The 12,636-nt window shown below is 38.2% G+C and overlaps 1 protein-coding gene across 1 annotated transcript in view; it reads right to left on the bottom strand.

Annotated features, from left to right (window-relative positions):
* LOC308609749 (putative helicase senataxin) overlaps window positions 1–12,636 on the bottom strand; it is a 61,541-nt gene that overhangs the window by 45,884 nt on the left and 3,021 nt on the right. Inside the window, exons 3-8 of the mRNA XM_081223460.1 lie at window positions 11,644–11,753; window positions 7,909–8,128; window positions 7,016–7,135; window positions 4,187–4,358; window positions 3,965–4,052; window positions 303–3,467 (exon numbers count right to left, since the gene is read on the bottom strand). Coding sequence (XP_081079586.1) covers window positions 303–3,467; window positions 3,965–4,052; window positions 4,187–4,358; window positions 7,016–7,135; window positions 7,909–8,128; window positions 11,644–11,753 — 3,875 coding nt within the window. The remainder of the gene's footprint in view (window positions 1–302; window positions 3,468–3,964; window positions 4,053–4,186; window positions 4,359–7,015; window positions 7,136–7,908; window positions 8,129–11,643; window positions 11,754–12,636) is intronic.

The following is a 12,636-nucleotide window of genomic DNA, read 5'->3' as shown; positions in this document are numbered from 1 at the left end:
GACTATGTCCTCTGAGAAGTCTTCCCTTATTTTACACCGAAAAACGTTTCCTCCTCCTGTGCCACCTCTGGACTTGGTAAACTAGCACTCTGAATTGTGTCTGTAAGCTCCAGAAGGGCAGAGTTTAAGGGTTTCCTCTGTATCACCGGCATCTAGAACAGTGTGGGGCACAATGTCTGTTCAACATGAAATCTACAAGCTACATCTAAATCAAAATGCGATCAGTTATTTTAGCCGTACTCAGCATGGTAAAGAAACGTAATTTCAAAGTCTGAAGGTATACGATTAGAACATATACTTACAGTTTCAAAAGTATTCAGGATCATCAAAGGGAAAAACACATTAAAATAATCTCTACCATCTTGAAATCTCACAGGCACAGGTCTTGTGATGGACTGACAAAGAGTTGAAGGGGGTCCGCACTGATCAAAGTCCACAAACATTGCGTATTTCCATTTTAAGACCTCTTTAACGAAGGTGTCAGAGATGGACTGTGCTGACAAGAAAACGTTTACCGGAGAGGAAGGTGAAAAAGATCTGTTTTCACAAAATGGAACTTTGTAGCCTTGCCTGTTGGAATTATTTGGAGTATGAGACTGGAGAACGTTGCACAAACCCTTCATTTCAGCCACTGGCTTCTGAGACACCACAGAGACTGGCTGTGGTACTTTCAAAGCAGATTGTACCCCACTTGACTTATTTTGCAGAGTTGGTAAGAGCGCTGACGTATTTACCAAAGACTTGTAAAGACCAGCAATTCGTGAAGTACTACTGGAGGTAAATATCTTAGCAGTGGGAGGTCTCGAAGGTTTAGATGAAGAGAGAGGCAAGCCAGGTCTACGAAATGTATCTTCATCTGCTGCTTTAGCTTCAGAGTGTTTGGAACAGTATTCACCCTGGTTTTCCAGTGTTTCCACACAATCTTTGTATTTACATTTTGTGCTACTCCAAGATTCCAACTGAGGCCGACTCACAGAATCTTCTTCTACCTGGACTGTATCTTTTCCATGAACTACTTCAATGAGTTCATCATTCTCTTTCTCCATTTGTGAACATAAATCCATATCTTCTGGATCACATTGTGTTAAAAATATATTATCCTCCTCTATGTCACTGTTGGATTCAGGTTCTCCCTCCTTCAAAGCTGCCTCTGCTGCTTTTTTAATGACCTCTTCAGGTACATAAGCTGGACCATAACCCCAATCATCTGTGATATCCTCTACATGAGTCAAGCACGAATTCTCTTCATTCTCTTGAACTGAATTCTTGTTGTCTGGTCTCTGATCTTGCCGAACTGAAAACACTTCACATGGACTTTCAAACTCAAAAAAATGAGAATCCGATTCCTCAAACCGCAAAAGGGACCTTGTATTTTCTTCCTTTATTACATTCTGTTCCACATTTGTGTTAGCTATTGAAGTATGATGCTCTGGACATCCTTTCTCAATGCATGTCTTACCCTGTTTAATGTGTTTCTTAAAACCCACAATTCTTTCATCATCATCATCATCTTCATCAGATTCTGAAATAATAATGACGTGTCCAGAGCAGGTTTCCCTGACACTATTTTGGTTGGCTGTCAAACATCTTCTATCATCTTTAACTTTTCTTTGTAGCTGGGATAAACTTCTTTGGGTTGAACCTGATGGGAACTTAGTAACACTGGCTTGAGCTATTAAAGATAGTATGTGGAGGTCGCTGTCTATCTGAGAATCTGTTAAAGGGTCAGACTTAGGACTGATGCTAAGGACCTGTTCTCTTAAATCAGAAGAAAACTCAACAGTACTCTTGCTAATTCCCATATCTCTTGATTCAAGTCCAGTCACAGGATCTTTAAAGGGAGGTGTTTTCTCCACAAAAATATTGGTCATTTCTGTGAATGAGACCAAATCTTTATTACCAACATGACATTCTAGTATTTGACAACTGATATCAGGGGTGGAGAAAATGCCCAACTCTTCTTCCTGTACTTGTTTCTTTTTCAGCAGTAAACTGTTTTCAGGTTTTTGTTGTCCATTTTTATCATCCAGAACACCATTAGGGCCTAAAGAGAGATTGTGTATGAAGCCATCTCCTTTCTGAGCTCCTGTATCTTTCTTTGAACAGAAACTTTCAATGCTAGATACAGTCAGGTTTTCCTCTAAAGTGGTACTTTTCCTGTCTTGCTTTTTCATTACATGCAATAACTTAGCACAGATTTCATCTTTATGTGCCTTAGTTTTTGCTTTTGAGGTTTTGCCAAGAGCATCATCCTTTAAAGATAAATCCTCATCTGATGTGGACACTTTTTCCAGAGAGTCATTGCTAGAATCAGTCAACAAACCTGTTGATGTGATTATTCCTCTGTCAAATACCTTTTCTGGACCATTTCTTGAAGTACAATTCTGTGGGGTATATGAGGAATTCTCTTTTACAGACATATGCTTCCCTGTACTTATTTTAACTTGGCCTCGAGCTCTTTCATTCACAAGCCTTTTACTACTCGGCTTCAAGCACAACTCAGCTGAGAGATGGTCTTTGAGTTTCAAATCTTTTAGATAAGTTTGCTCATTATCCTCTTCTATGGCATTATGTGCCTTGCTGAAAATACTCTCTTTCACTTCACATGCATCAGCTTTCATCGGTTCTTTAGAGAATGTTGGGCTGGAGTTTTCCAGACAGTGCCTTTGTTTTTTAGACTTCTTCCCTGTTTGTTCACTTTCTTCTTTATTGTAAGATGCAGGAGGTGTTTTACATGGAGGAGTCAGATCCACAGAAGTGCTACACTGAGGCACTTTGAATTTTATGTTTCTAATAATTTGCTTTAAACAAGTTTGTAACTCATGGGTTTCCTGACTAGTCAACTGCCAACCTAAAGATATATTTCCTCGTAGGTATAAGTTGAGCTTATCCCAGAATCGCTTACAAAGAGTCTGCTGCCCAAGCTGATAGCCTTCTTTAAGGAGACTTCTGATCAGCTGCACACAAGCAAGTTGTACAGAGTTAGATGGCACTGAATGCAGTGACAGAGATATCATTGTTGTGCCTTTGGAGCAGTTTCCAGATGACTTCTCAGAACTCCGAGCAAACGCGGTGGTGGGAAGCTTGGCACATTTTACGATGGCTTCCACCCACTGCTGGGAACTAACCCACAGCAAATGCAAACACTTTTTATTTCTATGCAGTTCAATCACTGACACCAAAATCAGAAGGAAAAACTCAGTGACTGTGTCACACACGGCGTCCGTCTGGTTGAGGACGTCTTTGACTTCAGAATGCAGATGATGAATAACCTCCACTATATAAGCCACACCCAGATCCTTAAGATCCATGAGGGACTGCACAAAGGGGATGAACCACAGAAACGTGCTGTTATGAACACGCATGTCTTGACCGATATCTGACTGAAGCACATTAGCTAATGTTTCCATTTCTTCATACATGTTAGGACAATAATCTGGGCAAATGGCTGATCTCCACCCTGAATCCTAAAATGAAAGAGATACTGACATTCAGATAAACAAGCACCATTCATGACAGGTTTAACACAAAAGTTGCCAACAAGAAAATACACTGCTCAACTTTCCTGTGTTGATGTACATATATGGACCCCCAAGAAATTGAAAACAGTCCAATTTTGAGGTGAAGCTTTCATGAAAAGGTTAAATTTACAAAACCTCCATGTACTCTGGACCTCTTTCCTTCAGTTGGTTTCGATTTCTAGTCACGTGATTTATCTCCCTCATGCCATAAATGTTCTACCCTTCCAAAATGTACTTAAAAATTAATCTCTCAAACTGTGCATGCTCTCATTACAGACCATTTTTCCTCATGAGCTACTGTTCAATCAGAAACTGTTTTATGCAACAGTTGATTCAGAATAGCTACATATCATAAAATCAGCAATGCAACTAACCACGTAAAACACTGACTATACAATATAAAGGCAATACAATATCATCTGAATTCTCAAAATGTTTTATACCTTTTTGGTCTTTTCAGGGTTATAATTGTATACCATCTGGCTGCAAGTCACCATATCATCTAAATATGACTCCGGTTCTGACTTGGTCCTTAAATATTAAGAACAAATAGAAATTACTGAAATGAAGGGTAAAAAGAAGAGAAAAATCCTACTGTTAAAGTCAATTATAGTAGACTTCCTCATACAGATTGTTGGAAATCCTGACACAGGAACTGAACGAACCTCACAGAGCTGTTCCGTATGTTCTGGATCTCTTTCCTGTAGCTCACATTGTTGATAATGGTTTGAAATGCCTCAATAGGATCAATCAGTTGACCCCAGACCTTAGATCCAAGACGATCCAGAATCACCATGAAACAGTGTAACGCTGGCCAGAAAGGATCCACACTATCATCTGAAACACAATGGAGTAATTTGCCAAATTACAACACAATTAGAGAAAGGGACTAAAATATATTGAGAATTAAGCATTCTTTACCTGGGTAGCAACAAAACTGAAAGCAAAGCAGGAAGTAATTTAAAGTAAAGTGTTGTCAACTACAGGTTTTAGAAACCTGGCAAACTTTTAAATAATGTCTGCATTTTTTTTTTTAAAGCAATACACCTCTGTTAAGAAATCTTGTTGTGTGGAACAAACTGAGATAGTCCAGATAAACTCAACTTTCTCACCCTATTTGCCAACCTGAAAGAATCGTTCCTCCTCTGCTTCTTCCAGACCTTTATACACCCATCCTTCAATAAATAACAGAGGTAAAGTAGAAAAAAAAAAAGGGAGAGAAAGAAAAACTTGGTATTTTCAGATCTAAACAAAGTCCATGATATGAGAAATCCTGAATTGTGTGTGTCATTCAGTTGGAATAAAGGACTGAACCCCTCATCCACTGGATAAGCAGAGATACATACTCTTTATCCATCCATTCTCAACAAGGCTTTGTTGTTATCTCCATTCCATCCAACTGGCAGGAATTCCCATTACTCACACACTCTTATGCCCGGTCCTTCCCCTCTTCTCTACATGCAGGGGCAAAACACTGCCCTGCTCAAAGACCTTCACTTGCTCCTTAATGTCTTCTAAGGAAATTAGAAGCCCTCAGTCAAGCATCTGTAAGATCTTACTCTTTCTTTCCAGATTTATTTTTGACACTCACATAAAGATACACCACCTACAGAAAAAAACAGATAGCTGGCTTTTTCCAAGTGAGAACCAGAATGGCTTCACTGTTAGCACCACCTGTCATCTTCCGCAGTATTCTTAGGAGGCAAGTGCTCTAACTCACCCAATTACTGTCAACCTTAGAACTTTCTGCTTTATTTCCCTCAGGGCTCTTAGAGTCTACTTTTTTTTTTTTATCATAGTCGTTCGTGTAGAACTGCTCATATACTTTTTTATCCTCTACTGAAGCTGTCTTATGTCTAGGAAGCTCTCAAATAAGGAAGAAAGTCATTAGTTAGGTGAAGACAATTATGGAATGTTTCTTAAAGAGGGGACTTCCCTGGTGGTGAAGTGGTAAAGAATCCGCCTGCCACAACATAGGCAGAACACTCTATGACATAAAAGACCCTTTTTGACCCACCACCTAGAGACATGGAAATAAAAACAAACAAATGAGACCTAATGAAACTTCAAAGCTTTTGCACAGCAATGGAAAATATAAACAAGATGAAAAGACAACCCTCAGAATGGGAGAAAATATTTGCAAATGAAGCAACAGACAAATGATTAATCTCCAAAATTTACAAGCAGCTCATGCACCTCAATATCAAAAAAATAAACAACCCCATCCAAAAATGGGCAGAAGCCCTAAACAGACATTTCTCCAAAGAAGATATACAGTTTGCCAACAAACACATGAAAGGATGCTCAACACCACTAATCATTAGAGCAGTGCAAATCAAAACTACAATGAGGTGTCACCTCACACCAGTCAGAATGGCCATCACCAAAAAATCTACAAACAACAAATGCTGGCGATGGTGTGGAGAAAAGGGAGCCCTCTTGCACTATTGGTAGGAATGTAAATTGATACAGCCACTATGGAGAGCAGTATGGAGGTTCCTTAAGAAACGAAAAATAGAACTACCATACGACCCAGAAATTCCACTCCTGGGCATATACCCTGAGAAAACCATAATCCAAAAACAGTCATGTACCACAATGTTCACTGCAGCTTTATTTACAAGAGCCAGGACATGGAAGCAACCCAAGTGTCCATCGACAGATGAATAAAGATGTGGCTATACATACAATGGAATATTACTCAGCCATAAAAAAGAAACGAAATCGAGTTATTTGTAGTGAGGTAGGTGGACCTAGAGTCTGTGGTACAGAGTGAAGTAAGTCAGAAAGAGAAAAACAAATACTGTACGCTAACACTTACATATGGAATTTAAAAAAAAAGTTCTGAAGAACCCAGGGGTAGGACAGGAATAAAGATGCAGACATAGAGAATGGACGTGAGGACACGGGGAGAGGGAAGGGTAAGCTGGGACGAAGTGAGAGAGTGGCATGGACTACCACATGTAAAATAGCTAGTGGGAAGAAGCCACAGAGCACAGGGAGATCCGCTTGGTGCTCTGTGACCACCTAGATGGGTGGGATGGGGGTGTGGAAGGGAGACGCAAGAGGGAGGGGACATGGGGATATATGTATATGTGTAGCTGATTCACTTTGTTATACAGCAGAAACTAGCAAACCATTGTAAAGAAATTATACTCCAATAAAGATGTTAAAGAAGGAATCTGTAGACTCCACTCGCTGCAACTAGAGAAAGCCCATGCACAGCAACAAAGACACAACACAGCCAAAAATTAATTAATTATTTTTTTCAAAAGTAAGTTAACTTCCTTGGGCTTCAGTTTCTTCTTTTATGAAAGTAACGTGCTGAGTTAAACTCTAAAGGTCCTTTCCAATTAAAAATTCTGACTCTGTGACCAAAACCATAAAACGGTCATTCTTTCTTTCCTCCACATCATACACCCAAGTTCTTACCGTGACACTAGTATTTTCAAAGTGCACCATCATCACAATAGTCAGCAAATAAAGTTTATTACCATCTGATTGCCTCTCCATGGCGTGAAGTATTGATTGCATAAAATCATTCTGTTTGTTTGAGCCCAACAACAGTGAATCCATGGTTTGCTCCTCAAGAATGGTCAGCAACATGCAGATACCTGTAAGATCACGTATAGTTTTCTTGAATTGATTAAATAAAACTGTTCTAATGTCTTCTCCAGTTTAGTTGGCAAAAAGAATAACAAGACAGTAAGATGAAACCAAACAGTATCCAGTGCCTCAGACATTGAAGTCTGAGATATTCATATACAACTCCTCCTCCTAAGAACAGAACTTTAGACTGAATAAAAAGGGAAAATGGCACGAACCTGGTTAGAAAACCATTTCCAAAATGACTACCACACAATTTGCATCTCATAATATCAAAGACCCCTTAAATTTTAAGATCACTATATTTCAAGTACCAGTCACTGCCAAATATACACATGACTGTAAGACTCTGAATCAATGAAGTAGGACAGAACTACTTTAAGTCAATATACAACTTGATGAAAACCAAAGTTAGTATCGCTTTCTCCCAGGAAATATTTTACAGATGGGAAAAGAGGTATTAAACCTCTGTTTCAAGAGATCAAAACCCTATTAAGTTCAGCTGCTGTGCTAATACGGTAACATCTAATACTGCCTTAAATAAAAGATCTATTTGCCATACTTGAAAATGTACCTCTTACACAGATGATTTCTAGGATAAGAAATGTTTAAAGACAAGATGTTGTAATAGTCAATTTAATGACAGAACAAGAATTGTGAACTATGAAATCCTTTATTTAGCAATTTTGATCAGATTACCAGAAGAGATCCCTTCCCTTGCAGGATAATCGTAAGAAATATTGGAAAATACTAATTATATGTGTGTAGGAACAATACTCACCTAACCAATAGTTTTTGTAGTTGGCAGTATCATACATGTGTGAAGGCAGAAGAATCAGTTTACCCTTCTCAAGGACAGAAGAAGTATCAATGTCTGGACTTTCGAAAAGCCCCAACTCAATAACTTTAAAAAGGCAAGTCAAAACCTCCTGTAAGTCATAATAATCATCTCTGTTCACTTTCCCCAAGTTTCTTGCTGTCAGGATAGCCCAACGTGAAACCTAAAAGTGTAACACATTCATTACTTCATTTAACACACAATTGTCTACAGAAAGAATACAGTTAAAATAAGATTCTCTACAGATTACAGAGGACACAAGATACATCAAATACTTTAAAAAAATCATTGCACCGTATATCTTAAACTTATACAGTGCTGTATGTCAATTATACCTCAATAAAACTGGAAGAAAAAAACTATCATATAGAATAAAGTACTTTAGGAAAAATACATGATTTTCAGACATTTAAAGGAAATAAACCAAAAGGTCCATGATGACAGAAAAAAAAAAAGACGGAAGATACTAATTACAATTGAACTTTGAACAACACACAAGGGTTAGGGGCACCTACCCTCTGCGTAGTTGAATACACTAATATAATTCGAATATAACATAGTTGGCAGCCCTCCATATCCTGGTTCTGCATCATGGATTCAACTAACCTCGAACTGTGTAGTACTATACTACATGCTATTAAAAAGGATCTGTGTATAAGAGGACCCATGCAGTTCAAACCCCTGTTGCTCAAGGGTCAACTGGAATGCGACATGTGAACCTTACTTGATCCTGATTTGATCTAACCCTGATAAAGCATTTTTGAGAGAGTAACTTCCACTCAAATACTGACTAGAAATATATTATTATTATTATTATAAGTGTGTCGATGTAATTGTTCTTTTTAAAGAGCACTTACCTTTTTGATACACGAACTAAAGTATTTTATGGATGAAATGCTCTGATGTCTAAGATTTGCGGTAACTAAACAGGAGTAGAATATTGACCACATATTGATAACAGATGAAGCACAGTGATGGATATATGGGGGTTCACTACACCAATCTATTTTTGTATGTTTGTAATGTTCCATAATAGAAAGTTAAAAAAGGAAAAATGAAAAGAGAAACCTCAGAAGAAATCAAAGGTCACTTCTACATGGCGATATAGCATAGGGAAGTGATTTTAAATTTATTCTGCACTACAAACTGAATTTAGTGATCACAACCAACCTTAAAAACTAAATAAATTTTTTTTAAAAAAATCAGTGGGCTTCCTTCATAGTAACAGTAAGTACTGTTTTGTGAAATGTTTAGGTCACGTATGTCTATATGTGTGTGAACTCGATGAAGAATATTTTTACTTAGGTTATGGGCAGAAAAGTTTGCAAAACATAGAACTAGTGGACAAAAGAATGGGCTCTATGCCAACATAATTAAGTAATGGATTTTAAGCTATCGAAAAAAAATACAAAGGAATCAATGAGTCTATAACTTATGATAAACAGATGAATAAATGAAGAGCAGGGAAAATGGCTCTTGATTATAGTATAATCAATGTCAAGTGCTGACTGGTAAAACGTGTAAAGTGCTGGGGTTGAAACTATTTTGCAATCTTAGAAAAACTGGCTCAGGGAAGAACCATCAGGTAATGCTAAATTTAGGAGAACATTTTGGTGAGGAGTAAGGTATTTATGTGATCTTAGAGTACTTAAGAAATAGACATTGTACAGTGAAGAAACTGGACAACACCTCAACTAGATGATCAAAATTAACATCACCATGAGAGGCCGGATGATATGGCATGCCGTATATCTGACAGCCTGAGAAGGACATAACATCCTTCACTTATGTAGTTTTCCAGTTGGAACGTATAACCGAAGCCTAACCATGCGCAAGCATCAGACAAACCCAAAATGAAAAGCATTCTATTTTTTGTAAATGGGAGGGAGGCAGAAATGACTATTCTTCAGAAATGTAATTGTCATAAAAGACAAAGATAGGCTGCGGAAATGTTACAGATTAAGGGAGACTAATGTAACACAACTACATGTAAATCCTGATCCTGGTCTGGATACTGGAGTACAGGGGGAAAATGCTACAAAGTACACTGGATCACACGACACAACTGGAAAACAGACCTTACTGTGTCAATGTTAAAGTCACTGAAGTTTATAATATTGTGAGAATATACTTATTCTTAGGAAATATACACTGAAGTATTTAGGGGCAAAAGGCTATGATACATGCAACCTACTCTCAAATGGTCAGAAAACAAACAGCTTTGTAGTTAACTGAAAGCAAATGATAGAACAAATGGAGTGAAACATTAGTAATTGGTGAATACAGCTAAAGAATATACAGGTGTTTTCTACTTTTTTTATTTTTGAGAATTTTCTGAAAATTTTAAAGTATTTTCAAATAAAAACTTTAAAAAAAGCATTAGGGCTCTGGATCAGGCTGCCTATATACAAATCCCAGTCACCATACTAGCCTGTGTAACTGTGGTTAAGTCTCCTGACTCAGTTTCCTCACCTACAAAAACACATATATAATGAAGAATACAGTCATTCCTGGCCCTGCAGACCCAGTCACCCAGTCTGCAAGTTCTTGGCCCAGGTCCTGGTTGCTCAGCTGGACCTGCTTCCTCTACTGCTTTGCAGCTTTAAGAAAGCCAGTCCCGGAGAGCAGCTGGCTGTACTTTCTGTCAGTCTTCTTTCACAGGCAGGAAAGCCCCACCCTTATTTTAAGCACAGGCCTCGACTCTGGTTCTACCCTTGCCTGGAGTAGACTTGTAATTCTTATTATCATGCACAAACTCAGTCCCCTGCTACCTACAGCCACCCAGGCCGACATACAGGTTTCCACCATGTATCACTTTGTATTTCTGTTCCATTACTGGTCCAAAGAAACATTTACCCTTTAAAAAGTGGGACTATACCTTTTAGAATTCCACTTTTTGAATTCTTTTCTATCATTGTTTGGGTTTGGCACAAAGGAGACAGAAATTCACCACCATTCTGACTGGAAACCCCATTACCGTGTTCTTTCTTCGCCACTTAAAAATAAAGCCTCTTTACTATCCTTCTATTGGCAGAGCAACCCTTCGTGGCTATTGTCTTAACGTTGTAACTCAGTTCTAGAGGCCAATGTGCACAGGTCCTACTGCACACGCTGCCTCGCCACATGATGTTAAGTCCTCAAACTCGAGCAATCAGCTCAAAGTCAGGTTCCAAGCCTCTGGTGTTGCTCTCTGCTTCTGTCTACCTACTGTTCTGATTCTCATGTTCCTCTTCCTGTTTGGCACCTAAGAACTGAATCTCCTTGTTCTCCCCTCTACCCCATCACCTGTTAAAAATCTCATCTATTAGCAAAATAATTATTTCAAGTGTTTTAACTGGTATTTCCATGTGCTTGGAGCGGGGCAGGCAAGCAAGAAAAGCAAGAGAGAACTCTCCTTCTTCGTTAGTTCAGGTCAACACACTGAAAGTTCAGATTATTCCCTCATTTGTCTTTTAAACTGAAGCATCACCTGTCAGAACTGTTTCCCTACTCTTTTAACCCTCTTCTTTGAGCCCCCCAGCACCCCCTCCTGAACTACAGTAATGTTACAACAACAAGAGAATAACTTTGGCAAATATTTTAAACAAAGTACACATCAAAAACCTCTATTATAGTTATCTGTAATATAGGTGCAAAAATAAAATATCCCCTCTTCCACTGCCTAACACTCACACTCACCATTTCATTGGGATGGACCAAAAACAAATAGATCCCTGGATGTTTGTCAAAAACCTGAAAGGAGCAGTTAGCTTGTTCCATCCGGCAAAGTGCTTCAACGCATAATTCATCTAAATAGAAAAAATAAGGCAGTAAACATAAGACATAAATCTTATCAACGTATCAAGATTCCCTAAATTTGGCTCCTTCAGTTGCTCTGTAAGTAAATGAAAAGTTGCTCCTTTTTTTTTTAAACTGAGGCATAAAATTGCTGTAAATGTAGGAATGATATTTAGCTGCTGAAAGACCGGTAGGTTGATCATAGTGTGTGCCTATGAATTGCTCTGACTTTCCTAGTACAAACATCTTTTTTCACACTGGGCATAATTATCTCCAGAGAGCACCTTCTTAGAAGTATGGCTATAGGTCCAATTCCATTAGCATTTTACATTTTGATCCATGAGGACTTTATCTTGTACCCCAGGGATAAAATCAGCTTTGCCCCACAAATGGCTATTTTGTCCTACTCTCAGTTACTGAGTAATCCATTTTCTCCAGTGGTTTGAAATGCTATCATCAGCAAAGAGTAAATTCCCCAAATATATTCGGTTTACTTCTGGAGTCTCTACACTGCTCCATGAGTCTATCTGTACCAGCACTATCTTAATCCCTGTTGCTTCATGGAAATTTCTTCATCACTCTTTCAAAAGTATACTGAATAGACTCATACGTTTACCATATCAGATGAATCAACTTTATTTTGTCAAGCTTCAAAGAATATTGTAGTGACAGTGGTTAGCTTTGGGAAGGAGGGACAATGACTGGAAAAGTAAGAGGAGAGCTTCTGGTGTGTTGATGATGATTTGTTTCTGACCTGGGTGCCAGCTACACAAGTATGCTTAGTTTATGAAAAATCAAGCTTATATAGTTTTCTGGATATGGTACTCTTTAATAAATGTTTGAAAAATGACTTGTTCGAATTTAAAAATCTAGTTATTTTGAATTTATTTAGAA

Source organism: Mesoplodon bidens (genome assembly GCF_964165515.1).
Source record: "Mesoplodon bidens genome assembly, chromosome: Y".
NCBI classification, from domain to species: Eukaryota; Metazoa; Chordata; class Mammalia; order Artiodactyla; family Ziphiidae; genus Mesoplodon; species Mesoplodon bidens.
This window is presented reverse-complemented; position numbering and strand designations above follow the sequence as displayed.